At 38.7% G+C, this 19,539-nt stretch overlaps 3 protein-coding genes across 3 annotated transcripts; all 3 read left to right on the top strand.

Moving 5' to 3' along the window:
* Window positions 1-298: 298 nt before the first annotated feature.
* Window positions 299-3,322, top strand: LOC126794396 (FT-interacting protein 3). Its single transcript, XM_050521105.1, has one exon. It carries the CDS (start codon window positions 299-301, stop codon window positions 3,320-3,322), a length of 3,024 nt encoding a protein of 1,007 aa, XP_050377062.1.
* A 530-nt stretch (window positions 3,323-3,852) lies between these two features.
* LOC126795928 (xyloglucan-specific galacturonosyltransferase 1-like) lies at window positions 3,853-5,595 on the top strand. The gene has a single exon (XM_050522655.1). It carries the CDS (start codon window positions 3,853-3,855, stop codon window positions 5,593-5,595), a length of 1,743 nt encoding a protein of 580 aa, XP_050378612.1.
* Window positions 5,596-16,933: 11,338 nt separating this feature from the next.
* On the top strand, window positions 16,934-18,613 carry LOC126796383 (probable phospholipid hydroperoxide glutathione peroxidase). The gene is made up of 6 exons (XM_050523203.1): window positions 16,934-17,186; window positions 17,461-17,537; window positions 17,787-17,848; window positions 17,942-18,060; window positions 18,157-18,324; window positions 18,441-18,613. The coding sequence occupies exons 1-6, from the start codon at window positions 16,968-16,970 to the stop codon at window positions 18,471-18,473; spliced, it is 678 nt and encodes a 225-aa protein (XP_050379160.1). The 5' UTR covers window positions 16,934-16,967; the 3' UTR covers window positions 18,474-18,613.
* Window positions 18,614-19,539: the final 926 nt, after the last annotated feature.

Raw genomic sequence — 19,539 nt, 5'->3', positions numbered from 1 at the left:
CCAGATGTGTATGCTATTCTCTGTGACATTTCAGGATGTATAAAAGTATCACAGTTTCTATTCTGATCTCTCTTTAAATTGCAATGTTTGCAGTGAAAAGGATTACCATTTTGATTGATCACTTGATTACTATAATTTGAGGTACCCTGTTCTATCAGCTTAAATTACCGATCTCTGTGCTACATGTCACTATGTGTCAGTTCTGTGAGTTGTACATTTATCAGTATCTGATGTTGAAAGTTTGTCATTCTGCAGGTACCTTTATTTATTCACCATTTCATCAGTGTTATATGCTACTATGAACAACCTCAAGCTAGGGGTGGATGTGGTTAGCGCCCACAATCTTTTGCCTAAAGATGGACAAGGTTCATCCAATGCATTTGTGGAGCTGTACTTTGATGGCCAGAGGTTCCGCAGCACAATAAAAGAAAAGGATCTCAGCCCCGTTTGGGATGAAAGCTTCTACTTCAACATTTCTGATCCTTCAAACCTCCACTATCTTACTCTTGAGGCCTATGTCTACAACAATGTAAAAGCTACTCACTCCAGGTCCTTTCTTGGCAAGGTCAGCCTCACTGGGAATTCTTTTGTCCCCTATTCTGATGCTGTTGTATTGCATTACCCTCTGGAAAAGCGTGGCATCTTTTCACGTGTAAGAGGAGAACTTGGCTTGAAGGTTTATGTCACTGATGACCCAACAATAAAGTCCTCCACCCCAATGCCTGTGTCTGAATCGCTTCCTGATCAGGATCCAGGCCTTGCACAAACGCAAGGTGTTTCGACTCCTGGCATGAGCTCATTTCGGAGTGAGAAATCTCAGTCCAGGCACACCTTTCATCATCTGCCAAATCCGGGCCAAGAGAGCCAACATCAGCATCATGCTTCTGCTGCACCGGATACTCATTATGTACCGAAGTATGAAGCTGACAAAATGAAATCTGAACAGCAGCCTGCAAAGCTAGTTCGTATGTACTCTGCTTCAGCATCACAACCAGTTGACTATGCACTTAAAGAGACAAGCCCTTACCTTGGAGGTGGGAGGGTTGTTGGTGGACGTGTTATTCACGGAGACAAGACTGCAAGCACATATGATCTAGTCGAGAGGATGTACTTTCTCTATGTAAGGGTTGTTAAAGCACGCGAGCTTCCTGCCATGGATCTTACAGGAAGTCTTGATCCTTTTGTCGAAGCAAGAATTGGAAACTACAGAGGGATTACAAAACACTATGAGAAACAACAAAATCCAGTATGGAATCAGGTTTTCTCTTTCTCAAAGGATCGCATGCAAGCATCTGTGTTAGAAGTTGTGGTTAAAGACAAGGATCTGATCAAAGATGACTTTGTGGGAATTGTGAGGTTCGACATCAATGAGGTTCCATTAAGAGTTCCCCCTGACAGTCCTCTAGCTCCAGAGTGGTACCGACTTGAGGACAAAAAAGGTGAAAAGATTAAGGGGGAGTTGATGCTTGCAGTCTGGATTGGCACTCAAGCCGACGAGGCTTTCTCTGATGCATGGCATTCTGATGCTGCTACACCTGTTGATAGCACACCCGCTGCATCTGCAGCAATGCGCTCAAAGGTGTATCATGCACCAAGGTTGTGGTATGTTCGTGTGAATGTTATTGAGGCACAAGACCTCTTTGCAACAGAGAAGAATCGTTTCCCAGATGCATATGTCAAGGTACAGATTGGTAATCAGGTTATGAAGACGAAAACACTTCAGGCTCGAAATCTAAACCCACTTTGGAATGAAGACCTTTTGTTTGTGGCTTCTGAGCCCTTTGAAGACCATCTTGTCATTTCAGTTGAAGACCGTGTTGGTCCTGGCAAGGATGAAATACTTGGGAGGGTCATTTTACCTCTCAACTCTGTAGATAGACGCGCTGATGATCGTATGATCCATTCTAGATGGTTTAATCTTGAAAAGCCAGTTGCTGTTGATGTGGATCAGTTGAAGAAAGATAAGTTCTCAAGCCGCATTCATCTTCGTGTTTGTCTTGATGGAGGATACCATGTTCTAGATGAGTCTACTCATTATAGTAGTGACTTGCGCCCCACAGCAAAGCAGCTCTGGAGGCCAGCCATTGGGGTTTTAGAGCTCGGAATCTTGAATGCCGTGGGACTGCATCCAATGAAAACAAGAGATGGAAGAGGCACATCAGATACTTACTGTGTAGCAAAATATGGCCACAAATGGGTCAGAACAAGAACCCTTGTCGACAACCTGTGTCCAAAATACAATGAGCAGTACACTTGGGAGGTGTTTGATCCTTCTACAGTTCTTACAGTTGGTGTATTTGACAACAGCCAGCTTGGGGATAAGGATTCCAATGGTCACAAGGACTTGAAGATAGGAAAGGTTCGTATTCGTATCTCAACACTTGAAGCAGGGCGCATATACACACACTCATATCCGCTGCTGGTTCTTCACCCAACTGGTGTAAAGAAGATGGGAGAGTTGCATCTGGCTATTCGGTTCTCATGCACATCTTTTGTGAACATGCTTTATACGTACTCAAAACCTCTCCTACCAAAGATGCACTACGTAAGGCCCTTCAATGTAATGCAGCTTGACATGCTACGTCATCAGGCTGTTCACATAGTTGCAGCAAGGCTAGGCCGAGCTGAGCCACCACTTAGGAAGGAGGTGGTGGAATACATGTCTGACGTAGACTCACATCTTTGGAGCATGAGACGGAGCAAATCTAATTTCTTCAGGCTAATGACAGTTTTCTCGGGAATATTTGCTGTAGGCAAATGGTTTGCTGATATTTGCATGTGGAAGAATCCCATAACCACTGTGCTTGTCCATGTCCTCTTCCTTATGCTTGTTTGCTTTCCAGAACTGATTCTACCCACAGCTTTCCTTTACATGTTTCTGATTGGAGTATGGAACTTCAGATACCGGCCTAGATATCCTCCTCACATGAACACAAAAATTTCACAAGCTGACCTAGTACACCCTGATGAGCTAGATGAGGAGTTTGACACATTTCCAACGAGCAGGAATCCTGAGCTGGTGAGAATGAGGTATGATCGTCTGAGGAGTGTGGCTGGTAGAATTCAGACAGTGGTTGGTGATGTAGCAACACAAGGAGAGCGGCTTCAAGCACTGTTGAGCTGGCGTGATCCACGAGCTACAGCACTCTTTGTCACGTTTTGCCTCATAGCTGCCTTGGTGATGTATGTGACACCATTCCAAATTGTTGCAGCATTGGCAGGGTTCTTTATGATGAGGCATCCGCGATTTCGACACAGGATGCCTTCAGCACCCATCAACTTCTTCCGCAGGTTGCCTGCTAGGACAGATAGTATGTTGTAAGTTAGATTTTAAATGTTTATGGTATCATCTAGTAAGTTTAATTCAGTCCCGGACTATTATTCTGATCCTTGTTGAAATTGCACTCCTTATCCAAATCTTGAAGTACCGAACCATGAATAAATTTTTACGTGCAGCCTGCTACTTTTTTCCTTTTGTTTGTTGACACCATATTTTTCTATTGGTCGTATGAGCAGATCTGACATTATCATCTTGTAGAATTTGTCATGCAAAAATTAGCAAGTCAAATACAAAGAATGATGACTTCTGATTTATACTCAATGTTCATGTCACCTACCAAGTAGCAACAGACCATATTATTGGCCAAAGAATCACAAAGTCTGATATGGCCAAGACAGCCTGAAGAATATTTGCTATTTTAATTTTCTATGCATTCATTTCAACGTGCAGGCCAAGTGAAAATATTATTTCCAGTACGTGCTTCCATGTTTTAGATCATTGTTGACTCGCAACTGCCCCAATAAGAAGCAAGAGAGAAATGTCGAAACAGCAAGATAGCATTCTCTCCCAATATGGCAGTTGCCTTGTCGAAAAGAAATTCCAAATACTTGAAGAAAGAACCCCTGAAAAAGAAGCCTTGTTTCTGTTTTCTACCATGCTTCAGTTTCATTGCTCTACTCAAGTTTCTGTATAGACTTCCTGCAGCATTTTTCTTGCTCTTTCTTATCTACCTCTGGTCTTCCTCTACCACCATTATCTCTGGCAATATTGTTCATGTTTGTGTCTCGTCGCGGAGGTTGAACAATCATTATTGCCTATCTGCAGGTAATACCAGACCCAATTTTGAACTTCCAAATCTTAGTAATGCTACACTGTACCTCCACACTCCTGAGTCAAGTTCAAACCTCCCTCTTTCTATATCCCCTCCTTTGTCCCCAAAGAACAGTCCCATTAGTCCTCCTCCTCCTAAAGTCGATGCTGCAATTGTGATCAGAGAGACTGATCAAGTTGTCCACGACGAGTCTGATCCAGTGAAGAATGGAGCCAACAAAGAACGAGAAGAAGAGATTGCAAATGCAAAGAAGCAAGTTGAAGAGCAGCTAAGATTGCACAGATCATGGATATCAAAAAAGAAGCTTGACAAGTGTGGAGGAGGAGGAATCTATGTATATGACTTGCCATCCAAGTTCAACAAGGACTTGTTGGGTCAATGCAGAGACATGGTTCCATGGATGGATTTCTGCAAGTATTTCAAAAACGAGGCATTGGGTGAATCGATTCCCAAGCTTGGAGTTGGGTGGTACCACACACATCAGTATTCGTTGGAGCCAATATTCCATCAAAGGATCTTGAATCATCCTTGCAGGGTATACAGTGAGAATGAAGCAAAGCTGTTTTATGTTCCATTCTATGGCGGTTTGGACATTCTAAGGTGGCATTTTAAGAATGTGTCCAATGATGTCAAGGACACTTTGAGCTTGGAGCTCATAACATGGCTTAAGAAGCAAGACTCTTGGGTTAAGAATTCAGGTAGAGATCATGTGCTGGTGTTGGGGAAGATTTCATGGGATTTTAGGCGAAAAGATGGTTCGTGGGGGACCAACTTCCTCGAAATTGATCAAATGCAAAATCCAATCAAGCTCTTGATCGAGAGACAACCTTGGCAACCAAATGATATTGGGATCCCACATCCAACATTCTTCCACCCGAATTCCGACGAAGACATCATGGCATTGCAATGGAAGATCATTAGCTCATATAGAAAACACCTAGTGAGCTTCGCTGGTGCAGCGAGGCCCACTGCAGCCGAGAGCATAAGGTCCACATTGATCAATCAGTGCAACTCAGCCGAAAATGGGAAATGTCACTTTCTTAACTGCCATACAGGTGGTTGTGACGAGCCAGAAATGGTCATTGAGCTATTCATGGAGTCTGAATTCTGCTTGCAACCACCAGGAGATAGCCCAACTCGAAAGTCCTTATTTGATTCCCTGATTTCTGGTTGCATCCCCGTAATTTTCGATCCTTTCACGGCTTACTATCAGTATCCATGGCATCTCCCAGAGGAACATGGAAAGTATTCTGTGTTCATTGACCAAGACGATGTGAGGGGAATGAAGGTGAATGTGGTGGATATGCTTATGAAGATTCCCAAGGAGAAGAGGGATGATATGAGGAGGCACATTGTGTACGAGTTGTTTCCCGGTTTGGTTTATGGGGATTCAAATGCCAAGTTTGACAAGTTTCAGGATGCATTTTCAATTACCATGAGCAATCTGATGGAGAGGATGACCAGATTGGAGTTAGCTGTATAATTGAGGTTGATAAATGTACTTTTCTCTTTTATTTGTTGATTTTTTTTTTCTCATTAACAAAAAAGTTCAGGAAACATTCGTAATGCATCATTTAACTTGTAAGTCAAGGATTTTCCTTCGCTCTTCATTGTCAATTCTTGTCAAATTAATGATAATTGCACAAAAAAATTCTCAAAAAAGAAGAAGATAATTACACAAAAGAGGGGGGAAAAACAAAACTCACTGTCTTATAACCTTGGTTTGTTTTCTTATGATTTTTGAAGTTTAGTACTTGGTTAATTAATGTAGTGAGATACCCTCAAACTCTTTCCAACAAGGACCATTTTGTTGAGGACTTGTTGAGTTTATATTAAGACTTTAGACTTTATTTTTGGTTTTCTTCTCGATCAAGCAATGTTGGTGTGTTAGTTATCATACAATGCAGTCAATGCTTAACTCACATAAATCAGTTTCAAGGAAATTTCACGTATCCTGAATCAATCTTGAGGAGATTTCTCCTCACTTGAATCTTCCTTGAGAAGGCCCCTCCTCACTTGAAGAGATTCATTCTCACTCGAATCTTAATTTGTTGTAGAAGATTATTCCTCACTTAAATCACCTTTGAGGACATCTACGCTCTATAGGTATTTTTTCACTCCTCACTTGATTAACGTTTATTGAAACAGTCAGCTAAGTAAAACAAATGTATTGAATAGAAATTGTTTCAAGAGTGATTAAGTGAGGAAAAAATTCCTCCAACAAAGATTATACTGCACCAAAACCAAAAAGAAAAGATGGCAATAGGGCATGCATGATTAATATTGGAAAAGATATGGCCTTTATTCATTTACTTGCTTCGAGTACAATTAGAATTCCAACTATTACAATTATACTTGGAAGACAAATAGGAAGAGTAATATAAGCGGATTGGTACAAATACGAAGTACGTTAACAGACCTTTATTCATATATTTAAGTGAGTGTGGATGTAGGCCATATCGTATACTTGAACTATAGAATAAGGTCACCCAGAATAAGGCCATATCTTGATGATTGAGATTCAATTGAGCAAGAGTTGATTTGAGATTTATTGTTATGCAGCAAATTGAGAAATTTGAGAATGACTCCTCCCCGAACGTAACTTATTGCAATCCGTCATCAATTCTTGTGTATGCCCAGACTCGGCAAAGGGTCACTTGTATGGGCTCTTTCAGTGACAGCTGTAACACCAGAGAACTGAACTTCTTGGTGATGCCCTTCAGCCCTTGCCTCTGGAAGCTTTCAGGTAATTCATTATATATTGCTTGTTTTGTTTTGATATGTGTCCAAGGTTTCAAATTCTGGAGAGAATACAAATCGTTAGTGTATGGGTCTTGTAGTTGAGGTAATGGGTCATTCTATGACAAGTTTATGCTAGTCATGTTAGAATGAAAGGACACAACTTGAGATATCCATAAAGACAGCCTTTATGTTTATATTAGCTGGATTTCATGGTAACAGATTCTATTCAATGTTTGTTTAAAGATTATTGGTTACAAAGTTGGGTCCTTAAGAACACACCATGAGGGAGTCAGTGATAATTATGGTCTGAGGAGTTATAGCACAAGACTAGACAAACAAGAGTCCAATCACTATCTAGAATAAAAAAGGGATAGTGATTTCAACACTCAATTACAGATGAACCAAAGGTTGTAAAAGAACAGTTGTCATAGCAAACAAGATGAATCCTTCAGTTGTATATAAATGAATAGTTGCAGATACAAAGGCAGTCCACTACTGATGTTTGCACATGCAACAAGATAATTTTGAGTGCTTATGGGTGTGAGATATCTTCATTTTCTGTGTTTATGATCAAAATTGTGGAGAGGATGACTTCCATCGTTTTGAGTCTATTTGGTTAGAGCACCATGATTTGAATTGAGTTGGTAGCAAATATGTATAACTTACTGTACCTAATTTGAATTGTTTCGAGAATGCAAGTTTATTATTTACTAAAACATATCTTATATACGTTAGATGTTAGAAGGGCAGCTAATAAAAACAAAATTTAATTTTACGAGTATTGCCCTTCACAGTCACAAAAACTAAATTTATGAAGAATAGAAGCAGCTAATAAATCAAATAATCTCTAATGTGTGTTACTGCCTATGAGTAGGTTAGGTGTTTCTAGAGTGCTGTAAACTTTTACAACCAACGAATTGTTTGCTACACTTCAATATAAAGTTGTGTGATGGTGTATTAGTGGCCAAATCAGTCACACCCTCCCCTTTTACCCGTAAACATTGGAAAATAAACAAAGCCTCAATCAATTCATTGAAGACCACCCTACGCCTTCAGTTATCATATATATCACTCTCAGAGATATGAATTCGTAGACTCTAAAAAGCTCGAAAACCTCCAATTGTTGTAAATAAAAATAGGTGCATAACCAAACTTGCTAGCATATAGAGCAGACTTACTGAACCACTTGATGATGATGATGGCCATAAACCCCGAAATCGGAATTGAACTAAAATCTATAGGCTTTGAGATTCAATTAAACTCGTGGCGGTGATGGTTCGGCATAGATCTGTTGTTTCTCTACATGGCCATCAAATTAGACAATATCTACCAACCTAGAAGAGAAACAACATATCCAACAGAAACACCTACGTTGTGCCGATGTACAAGCCTGACTCGAAGCACGGAGAAAGACAACGGAGGGTTATGGCGCCGCACCTGATAACGGAGTGGGAATATTTGTACATGATTATGGCTTGGCCTTTTGGGATTGCCATGCTACTCAGACAAATGCCACAATTGTTCTGCACCAAGACAGGTTAGATAAGTTGAATCAATATTTGTACATGATGATCATACATATTCATAGTTTTTCTCTCTAGAATCACACCAAAGGAAAATGCTTTATCAACCAAAGATTCGCTAAATTCAACTGGAAAAAAATAAAAAGGATAAGCTTATGTGCATTAGTACACTACAAAAAAATCATATCAGGTCAAACAAAAAATTGTAAAACACATCAGAAACATATATTGAGCAACATGGCAAGGCATTGTCAATCAAGGAACTCCACTGATTCAATTAGAGAAAAGGGATTCTATAGAGTAGATGAAAGTGTATCACTACAACATGTCACAACTTTGAATCAAAATCACAAAATTCATAGTGAATATAGCACAAACTATCTTCTGCAACATCTTATCATGGTAAAAGGGGCAGTCAAATTGTGGATACATCGTAGTAAATAGTATACTTATGTACTTTTAAGTTTTAACTATAAGATTATGCACACACACACTACAGAAATTAAGAATTACACTTGAGTTTCACCATATATGTCAAATTGTCAAAAAGGGCGTCTTTCTCAACTGAAAGCGGATAAACACATTTATATAGAAGAAGTCCTAGTTACAAGATTCATAGTTTATTTCCCATAAGAAACTAATATATGAAACCCAACACCCCCATAGACCCTTAGTCTATAAACTTGACAATTTTCTTGATTGATTATATATATCAATATATGCACAACAATATTAAGACCAAAGAATACAACTTACTTACTTGATCAGATGCAGATTAAGAAGACATGGTGTTCGGAGTGATCAAACAAGTCTTTACGCACCAGAGACCCGATGTATGTACCCACCATAACCCTCAAACCCTTCCCTCCTTTTCCTCCCACAACCGCAACAACCGCCAATGTCATCCTTGTGACCTTGTTTGCTTGATTCAAATACCCCATTCCCCATACCTCGTCGTCTCCTTCTTTGGACATTTTGCCTACGATTCGGGTCCACGTGGAAGGCGGTGGTGGTAGCAATCACGGCGGGAATAGAGTGCAGGATCAGAAGGTTGGGATTGAAGAGCAGTTTGCTTAGATGACTGTGGGGCTGGTTGGGCAGCGGAAGCAAGACATCTGCTTCCCCTTAATTCCCCTCTTTTGCTATTTTCACAGGTTTTGCCTATTTCAAATTTTTGGCTATGAATCTTCCCTTACACACCTCCACACACATTTTACTCTCGCTGTAATAGACCTCAGTCGGCTTGATTGAGCCGCGCCGGAAAATTCATAGCCAAGACACTTTTACCCAACTGGCGCCTACGTGAAGAACCAAATGTCGACCTCATCCGTCAGCGCCAATCGCAGCTTGCCACGTAATGAGACAAAAGAGTTGTGCAGCTGGCGCTGCGGTGCATTCCAGACGATGCCGTTGTTGCTAGTTTATCACTCTTCTGAGATTTATTTCTGATAATTAAAAGATTAGGCGGGAGCATCTCATATATTGCCAAACTCTACAAAATAAAATGGTCATACTTCTATTCAAAAATTTAAAAAGGTCATACTTTTTTATATGGCTTAATACCTCATTAATATCACAAAATTTTCATTGATAAATTTTGATGTAGAACAGATATTGGGGGACAGGAATTGAAAGAACATATGGAATCTTTGGTCTATTTTCTTAAACAAAATAGTATTGGTATGTTTGAGAGTGTGAGGACTGATACTGTATTTTTCTTGATTCTCTTAGAATGTGTTTGGACAAGGGATTTGGGGGTTCTAAGGGATTTGGAAGTGATGAGATTTTAAAATGAAGAGACTTAATTGGGTGATGAATTATTAAAAAGACTTGTTTAGGTCATTTTTTTATGAAAAGGGATTCAATCTTGGGATTTAGTGACATTTTTAATTTTGATAATGTTTATTTTTTTTACTTTTACTCTATGACTATCATAATTAATTAAATTCTTTTTACTGAGCAGACGATATCTTCTTGCCTTACTTAATTTTTAAACTCCCATTAAACTAGAAAAATAGATGAGAAAAAAGGAATTAAAAAACTATAAATTGGAAGAATTTAATATTTGAATTCATAGTTAAATTTTAACATTGACAATAAAGCTATGGCACATTTGCCACCTCTCTTTGTTCTTGATGCACTTGTTGAGCTCGATACCTTCAATAATCAGCAAACATATGCATCGCCAGTCAATCACAAAATGCAATCCACTGATTAGTAGCTTCCACAGTTCTGACCTCCTCTTCATTGATTTCTATAAATCTCATTGTTAACTCATGATCAACTAAATCTAATATGTGCAACTTTTCAGCTTCTAACAAAGGATCATTGTAAAACACAACAATCATTGATGATTCTTGTGTTCTAATGTCGAAAAAATGAGCTATTCTTAGAATGCTCCACCTTTTCTTTAGCACACCAAATGCACATTCGATCACATTGCTAGCTTTTAAATGTCAAAGATTGAATAGTTATTTATAATTTTAAGGACGGTTTCCAGAGCACTCCTTGAGATGGTACCCGTTCCTCGATGAGGCGCTAAAAAGCCAGGTCCATTAGTATATCCCGCATCAACAAGGTAATATTTATCTATAAAGAAAAATAATTTCATAAAATAGCTTGCTTTATGAGCGAAATCCACCACAATATTGAAATAAGATGATTGAAATGGATCTTATGAACTATATATTGTAGTTTTATATTTACCATTTGGAATAACTAATCAATGGTTTCTGGACAATGCATCATGTAGAACGAGAATCCGATGCAGATCCCTCCCATCCAGGCAAGACGTAAATGAACCCCATGTCTGGACTACAAGCTCCTAAAACATTAATAGAAATATCTCCATTTTTGTTTCGATATATAGGCTTTTCCACAGCCCAAACAATTACACAGACATGAGTTCGATCTATAGCTCCAAGACAATTCTGAAACCATACACAACTAGTGAGTTATTATAGTAGGTGAAAATAAGATAAACTCAAGAAATGTTTTAGCTGTAATACCTTAAACCATCTCAATCTTTTCAAGTCAGCTCCGTGGAGAATACAATCATGAGACCTTAGATATTCCTTACTCATTTTCAATATTGCATGTAACACTATTAAATTGTCTACTTATTGTCTTTTTGGAGCGATACAAGTTCAGATAAATGGATTTGTACTTCACATATTATGTCTAAGGATATTTAAAAACATAGCTATTGATTCTTCAATAGATTCGTTTTGTTCTTCGTGATCCACCTTTGTCATACAATACTTGACAAAGTCTTGAAAAACCATACATGTTAACGCACAAGTTTTCAATACACTCAACTTCAGATCCACATAATCGATTCATATAGAATCATCTATGTACATCCCAATTAGGCAATGACTCTCTAGTGAGGGACCTATAACGATACCAACTACTATTGTTACTATAAATCCAGTTACAGCAACCAAAAATGTTTTCATTTTCTCTAGACTATCGTCTCCCCCTCAGCCTCTCTCTCTTCCCCCTCCTCCTCATACTCTTCTCTAGCACGCTTATGACAAAGATCCATCATAAATTCCTAGGACTTGCACGACTGCACCCACAAGAACAAAACTTCAATCAAATAAAGAATGACCGAAATGATGAAGGAAAAATGACTGAAAATCACAGCTATGCCAATAGATTAAAAAAAAAAGCAGATCTAACTACGCACTAGAAATATAAAAATAATGTTATAAAGTACAAAGGTTGAATTCTTCCTATACTGCCATTCACATATGTCTCCTAACTCTACTAATGATTTGATAGGGTTATAAGTACAAATGAATGCACAAGGAGGGTACCACCACTGGCCCTCTTGTTCCTAAATAACAAGTTCAAAGAATGACTAATTCTATGTAAAATTTACTAGTGAGGAAGAAATCATATGTCAAACTATATATACTACTCAATTCCGAAACAACTAAATATTCAAGTTGATAATATTGTAACAACTCTTTAACTTTATACAAGGAAGTTGCACCATGCATGACTGACAGCACACGAGTAGAATTTCATCTGCACATGCTACTTCACTAGTTTCATCAAAACATACCTGGGAACCATACCAACCATGCTTTCAAGAGTTCTACTTACTAATCTTTAACTCCAATCTAACTAACCACAATTCTAACAAAACAAAGAACCAAGATGGCTAGTAGTTCAAATGATTAAGTAGCTCTGTAAACCTGAATTTCACAATCAAAATCGACTACTACTATCACTCAATTGATATTCTATTTCATCAAAAACTTTCATTATTCAAGTAAAAAAAAGGATACAGACATGAACTCGCACTCACCCCTGCAAATTTACTGATCATATCAGTTAGTATTGAATTGTATCAAAATGCTTATGTATGTTCTTTTAAATTTTCAAACTCAAACATGCATAAAGCTTTATATATTAAGCCACCAACAACACAACATCATAACACACCAAAAACACATAATTCAGCAAAACCACACCACACTCAGTAACGATACCAATTCGAAGAAGAAAATCAGACCATCAAAAGTTAAAACTGAGCTTTATAATATTGAAACTTACAACCTAGTTTTTATAAGATCGAATCATGAATACTGAGCATATTGTTTACTCACATGTTTGAAACCCAGAACTCAAAACACCGCAAACAATCAACATCCCTCAGATTGAATGAAAAAACCAAGCCTTGTTAGCATGGCTAACTTATTCTTGAAAAAATGAAAAAACCTCATGTAAGGAGAGAAACCCCGCAGAAGTGCCTTCCGAAAACTCCACCTCCTTGTGGACCTCAGAACCTCCGGCCTAACAACCTATGTATCTTGCGGACCACTCAGCCCACCTTCATCTAGATTCAGCGTCCTCTTCGGCCCAAAATGTCATTTCTGAGTCCGTTGTGGCCCAGATTTCCATGGCTCAAACTTCCTAGCCTCCCCTTCACCCAGCTTGGGCTTATTTTAGCGACCCAGAGGTTGGCCCAAATACTTTCTCTTCGGTGGGCTAACAGTCAGCAGTCCATCTCAATGGGAAAGGCTTAGCTCCGCCGAAAAATGTAACTCCAGCGGCACCTCCGCTGTCTTGGTCGAAACCACAACACAACTCCACTTACTCATCACCACCAAGTCCATCTCAGACCTCTTCTTGCCTCCGCTTACTCTCAGTGATGCCGACGGGGCAAGGGTTTCCTCCTGCACCGGTGGAAGAGCCACCTCTGGTTAAGGACCCACTCGCGGAACCACCGCCTCAACCCTACCAAACTTGGCAGCGAGCTTCGCCACCATCACTCTCAGAATGGAGAATGTCAGCGCTGGTGGAGCAGAGGTGTCAGTGGAACCAGTGAAAGAACCAAACCCTGGATCTAGACCCGACCCGACTTGAAAGTTAGGGATAGGGTTAGAGTTTTTGAACAAGGACGTGCTCACCACCGACGAGGCGCTCGCCGTACTATGCGTCGCACCCACCTGCTTCCCCCCCCCCCCCCGCGACTTTGGCTCCCACTGGATTAACACCAAGAAAATGTTGTGTCGACGTATCTGGTAGACCACGACAACCAGTGGCTTCATGCTCAAGCATTCCACAAATCTTGCAAAACCATGTCGTCTGATAGTACCTGAACGTAAGTATGGCTGGAATACGCGCTGTACCAAACTCATACAACATGGGAGGGTATGTCAGTCAGATTGGATCTGACAAAAATTTAGTTATATGAACCCTAGCTCGATGCCCCCAATCCACCTCTATCTCATGCACCTCTCCACAATCCTCAATAATTCTCCAATCAACTCTAAAGCCTCAAGGGTCATCAATGTCGGCAGTAGACCAAACACCTCCACCGTGTCTGGAAAGCTCAAGATCGGCACCACCGCCGGATCACAAAGCTCATCAAAAGTTGCAACAACAAACAAAACCCTATTGTAGTACCAAGGTCTAATAGTCACCACGTAATCTCGCTCAACCTCCTATGTGAACTTCATCACGTATCAATCACCCTACGCACGCATCTGAAGACAATGCTTATATCCCCAGACAGACGTGAGAGCTCCAATAACCACTTTTAGAGCTGGCTTCTTCTTCACGGCAAGAAAATGACCCACAGCGAAAGGTTGCAGTGATATCGCTGCGTTGGCGACAGCCCCCCGCAAAGGCCACCTTGCCTTCCCCTTGATTGCAAGAGTAGCTGCAAATCGAGCGTTGAAACCTTCAGACATGGTGTTGACGACAAAGAGGGATGCTAAGCAGAAGGAAAAGCTAGAGAAAAAACCCTAGCAGCGCCTCTGCTTCTTAATTGAGATTCGTTAGGTCTTCCAAATTTTCGATTTTACTAATTAGTTTATTTTATTCAAGTTGGTTAGCTTCTTTATTTTTGTAATTCTCATAGGTGAGTGTGTTTATAGGTCTATTTGGTACTCACATGAGTGAGTTGGTTATGGTGCTACGAACTTGTGCTATAATGATAGTTCGAACCTCCCTTCAGTTAATATATGCAAATTTGTTTTCTATTCTCTGACATAATTTTTTTGTCAATCTTTTCTCAATTGTCTCATTTATTTAGGTAGTCACTTATATAATAGTTTTCGATAAATTTTTAATTTTCAAAGGTCCCTGCATAGGCCAGATTAGTCCTTGCTTAGGCGCTATGTGATATGATGCCACATTGCCCAAATCAAGGCTTATTCCACAAAGCTAGGAATCGGCCAATTGGTCCATCTAATAATCAACTAGTCAGCACTTAGGCTACTTAAGTTCCAGCCGAATACAGAGGAATACATGAAGAAAGAAATTGAAGGCATAAGTATTGAAGAATAAAATTTGAGTTTCCTTTCAGTTTCTAAAAACTTATTGTCCATTGGTGTGAAACATTTTATTCACATTTTATAGACCTCTTCAACGGGCCGGGTCCATAAGTAACGGGTTTTTGGTAGGCCGGGCCTAAGTACATATTATGTTAGAGTTTATTCATAAATATGGATTATCCAAACTCGCCTATTTAAAGCGGATTTTTACAAATCGGGGCTTTCAAATTTTTACATGCAGACTCATTTGGGTTTTTTTAATTGTATTACTTTTCGAAATAAAATCTACCACCATACTGACCATAGGAAGGAAGACGAACCAAAATTTTGCATCAAACGGATTAAGTACAAAACCCACAGACCCAACAGCATTAAAAAAAATATCTGGTTTTATTCAAAAAAAAAAAGGCATAAATGCTGATTTGCACCCCAAACTTGGCTGAAATTGTCAATTTGCAACCCGAACTTGCATTTGAGTCAATTTAACTCCTAAACTTGGTAAAAATTGCCGATTTGCACCCCGAACTTATATTTGAGTCAATTTACCTCTTAAACTTGGTAAAAATTGCCGATTTGCACCACATCCGTTAAATTTAACTGTTTCTATCCAATTTTGCGTCACATGTCATGCATTTAAGGGATAATATTGTCATTATATATTTATTCATATTGAATGATGAAATAAATTAATAAAATTACTTAAGAGGAACACTTGCTACAATGTTTGGTTTTTCGAAACATGTTATTGATTTATATATTTATTATTTTATGTGATATGGTATGTTAAAATATATTAGAAAAAATATAAATAAATACATTAAAAATTTAAAATAAATGTGTGTTCCGAGAGAATTACTATTATACCATTATGTGTGTCTTAGCCTATATTAGGTTTCCTGTTAGAGATAGATTCGCATCTCTGTAATAGATTAGGACTCCGAATTCTACGGGATTGTGGTTATGTAATGCCTATATATTGACCTCATTATCAATCAATAAACGGTTACGTTCTGTTCTATTACGTCGTTATTATTCTCGTTTTGTTCATCCTCCAACAATGTGTACATATAAAAATATATTTATACACAAGACACTATATTTGAGTGGGTGGGTATATTGAATATATAATTCAAAGTAGGGTTAAGTAGGTAGAAAAAAAGATGTAAATAAATAATTTGATTAACAAAATAATCCTCATTTTAAAGAATATTTTTATTTGTTTTTAAGAAAAATATAAATAGAAAATGACAACATTACCCCTCATGTGCATGACATGTGACGCAAAATTGGATAAAAATAGTTAAATTTAATTGATGTGGTGCAAATCGGTAATTTTTATTAAGTTTAGGAGGTAAATTGACTCAAATACAAATTCAGGGTGTAAATTAATAATTTCAACCAATTTTAAAATGCAAATCGGCATATATGTCAAAAACAAAAAAAATATATATATATATATCCGATTCACATTGTTCACACCCACACACCCATCACCGCTGACGTCACATACTCCCCCGAATCATCACCGTTCACACACTATAACATCCACCATGATGCAGCAATCCCAGCCGTCCATTATCCCCCATTTCCAAGACAAACAACTCCGTGCTCGCGTTTCCACGTGTGAGCTTCTACACCACATACGTGGGACTCTACAAACCCCCACGTCTGCATCGACCTACAAAGGTCTTGACCTTTTTATTCGAAAAAAGAAAGAAAACAAAACTTGACCTTTCTAAGTTTCTGACTTGACGCTATAAAGGTGAGAGGCTCTCTCAACTTTCCGGTCATCTCAGATGCTCTCTTCTTCTTCTCGTTTTCTCTTCCGTAGAAATCTCACCGTCGCCGCTTCTCTTCTTTTGCCCAAGAATATTCCTTCCAAGAATACCCTTTTGCGTCCTTCGTGTATTCCCTCGATCAAGGCAGTCTCTTCCGCCCCAGTTTCGTCTTTTCGATCCCATCGCACAATGGCCAGCCAATCCGACAAGAAAACCGTCCACGACTTCACTGTCAAGGTTGGTTTCTGTTTCTTTTGTTTAAGAAATAATTTTGATAATGAATGTCAGATTGTCATGTATAGTTCAGTTTGTGTTTCGCTTGAATCCGAAAATGAGAAACATTGATATGATCAGTAGAATTAAAAGCTGATAATACTGATTCTTAAAACTATGATGTCCCATTTTGATTGCAGCAATTGACAAGTAAAGGGGTCTCTTTTTTAAGTTGTTGTCTTGTTAGTATGTTACTAGGTTGTGCAAATCAGTTCAATGATGTTTGTCTCTGTTGCAGGATGCCAGGGGCAACGATGTTGATCTCAGCACCTACAAAGGAAAGGTCCTTCTCATTGTCAATGTTGCATCACAATGGTATGTCATGCCTTCTTTATTCTCCAGTTGATTAAACTTAGTTTGGTTGTTCATTTAAGTTGGGGCACATAATTCAAATGGCAATCAGATTTGTCTTGGTAGCAATTTCAAGGATTCAGTTTTGTGATGTTAAGCTAGATAGGCCTTTAGTCGTGGTCGCCCTCGTTTTAAAACTGGCAGCTATTTCTCTGCTTTTGTTGTTCCTTCAAGTTGCTTATAGGGATTTTGCTATTTTAATTTTTGATGCAGTGGCTTGACCAATTCTAACTACACAGAGCTGGCTCAGTTGTATGAGAAATACAAAACTCAAGGTTTTCCTTCCTGAGTACCTTTTTTAGTTGGCCTATTATTGGACCCTGTTCTTTTTGATGCCATCTAAAGTTTGCGCCTGATGGTCGCTTTAGGTTTGGAGATTTTGGCATTCCCGTGCAATCAGTTTGGAGCTCAGGAGCCGGGGTCTAATGACGAGATTGTAGAGTTTGCGTGCACTCGCTTTAAGGCCGAGTATCCCATCTTTGACAAGGTATGAGAGGAGTTACAATTTCTAGGTGGTAGAAGGGAACCGATTCATTAACTATGTGGGGAATCGCTTTTTTATGTTTTTCTCTCCCCATATTAGGTGGATGTGAATGGTGACAAAGCCACTCCATTATACAAGTTCTTGAAATCGAGCAAAGGCGCACTCTTTGGTGACAGCATCAAGTGGAACTTCTCCAAATTCCTGGTTGATAAGGATGGGAATGTTGTCGACCGTTATGCCCCAACAACTTCTCCTCTTAGCATTGAGGTACAGAACCAATTTTTGCCAATGCAGTGCATGTATACGCTACTCTTTGTTTGAATTTGGTTATGCTGATTGTCTTTTAGGTCTTAACATCTTTTTGTTGGTCTTTGTGTTTGCAGAAGGATGTGAAAAAACTGTTGGGGGTTGCTTGAATTATCTCCTTATGAATAAATGAGAGTTTACTAGGAATAAAGAACTGTAATGAGAATAAATATCTATATTGTTGGACAAGTTCTTGTAAATTTATGGTCTTATGAAGTAATTCGTATGCAGTTTGATTAGTTCATTACAATGAATATTTGTTCAAGCTTCATACAGACATTTTAGCCAGTGATGACTGCAGTAATCTTGAACTGTTTCAAGATGAACTAGCGGGTGGTGTGGTTTATGAATTAACTGATCAGAACCATAACCAAATAAATGGTGTTGTTTTTTTTCGATGGAAATAAATCGTGTTGTTGCTGAGATGTGATTGTCGATTGACTGATCAGCACCATAACCAAATAAAAGGTGCAGTTGCTGAGATTTGATCGTCAATCATGTTTAACGAGAATCAACTGTATTCTTTTTCGACGCTACGCAAACATGGGGTGTCTTGATCTCTGGCATTGTGAACTTCTTCTACAGAGTGGAAGAATAATGATTAAACGATGTTATGGGGGGAGTGCAGAAAGAATCATTGTCTGCTGGGACAACGACCAAGCGAGAAATCATTCGAGGAAAACTCGAACACGTCCAACACCACACGTATTGCGTGTCCAATACAGACACGATACGCTCAAATATGCTGGACACACGTATGTTTATTTTGATATATTTCGGACAGGCGTATCCTTGTTTGGATACGATCTGGACACGCAAGTGTAATAAAATCACAAAATTGCACATAGTGTGATTCGAACTTTGGTTACTCCAAGAAGATGTGAACTCCTTAGTCATTCCTCATGAATTACTTTTGTGTATATTGATGCACATTTTAATAGATATAACTATCCAAATAATTTAAAATTTATATTACTAAAAAAAATTCTTGAAAATTTATCAAAATATATTTTTAGGAGGTCGGATTTTCCTCAAAAATCAATATTTTAGTAATTGGTTTGAATCTTTGTTTAAATTTTTTAAATTAAGAAACTATATAACTTAGATTTATATATATTAAAAATAATATTTAATTAACATGTCTACCACATGTCCGTGTCTAAAAAAAATTGGATA

Source organism: Argentina anserina, chromosome 5, assembly GCF_933775445.1.
Source record: "Argentina anserina chromosome 5, drPotAnse1.1, whole genome shotgun sequence".
Taxonomy (NCBI): Eukaryota; Viridiplantae; Streptophyta; class Magnoliopsida; order Rosales; family Rosaceae; genus Argentina; species Argentina anserina.
The sequence above is the reverse complement of the archived record's forward strand: the minus strand, read 5'-3'. Positions and strand labels throughout refer to the sequence as shown.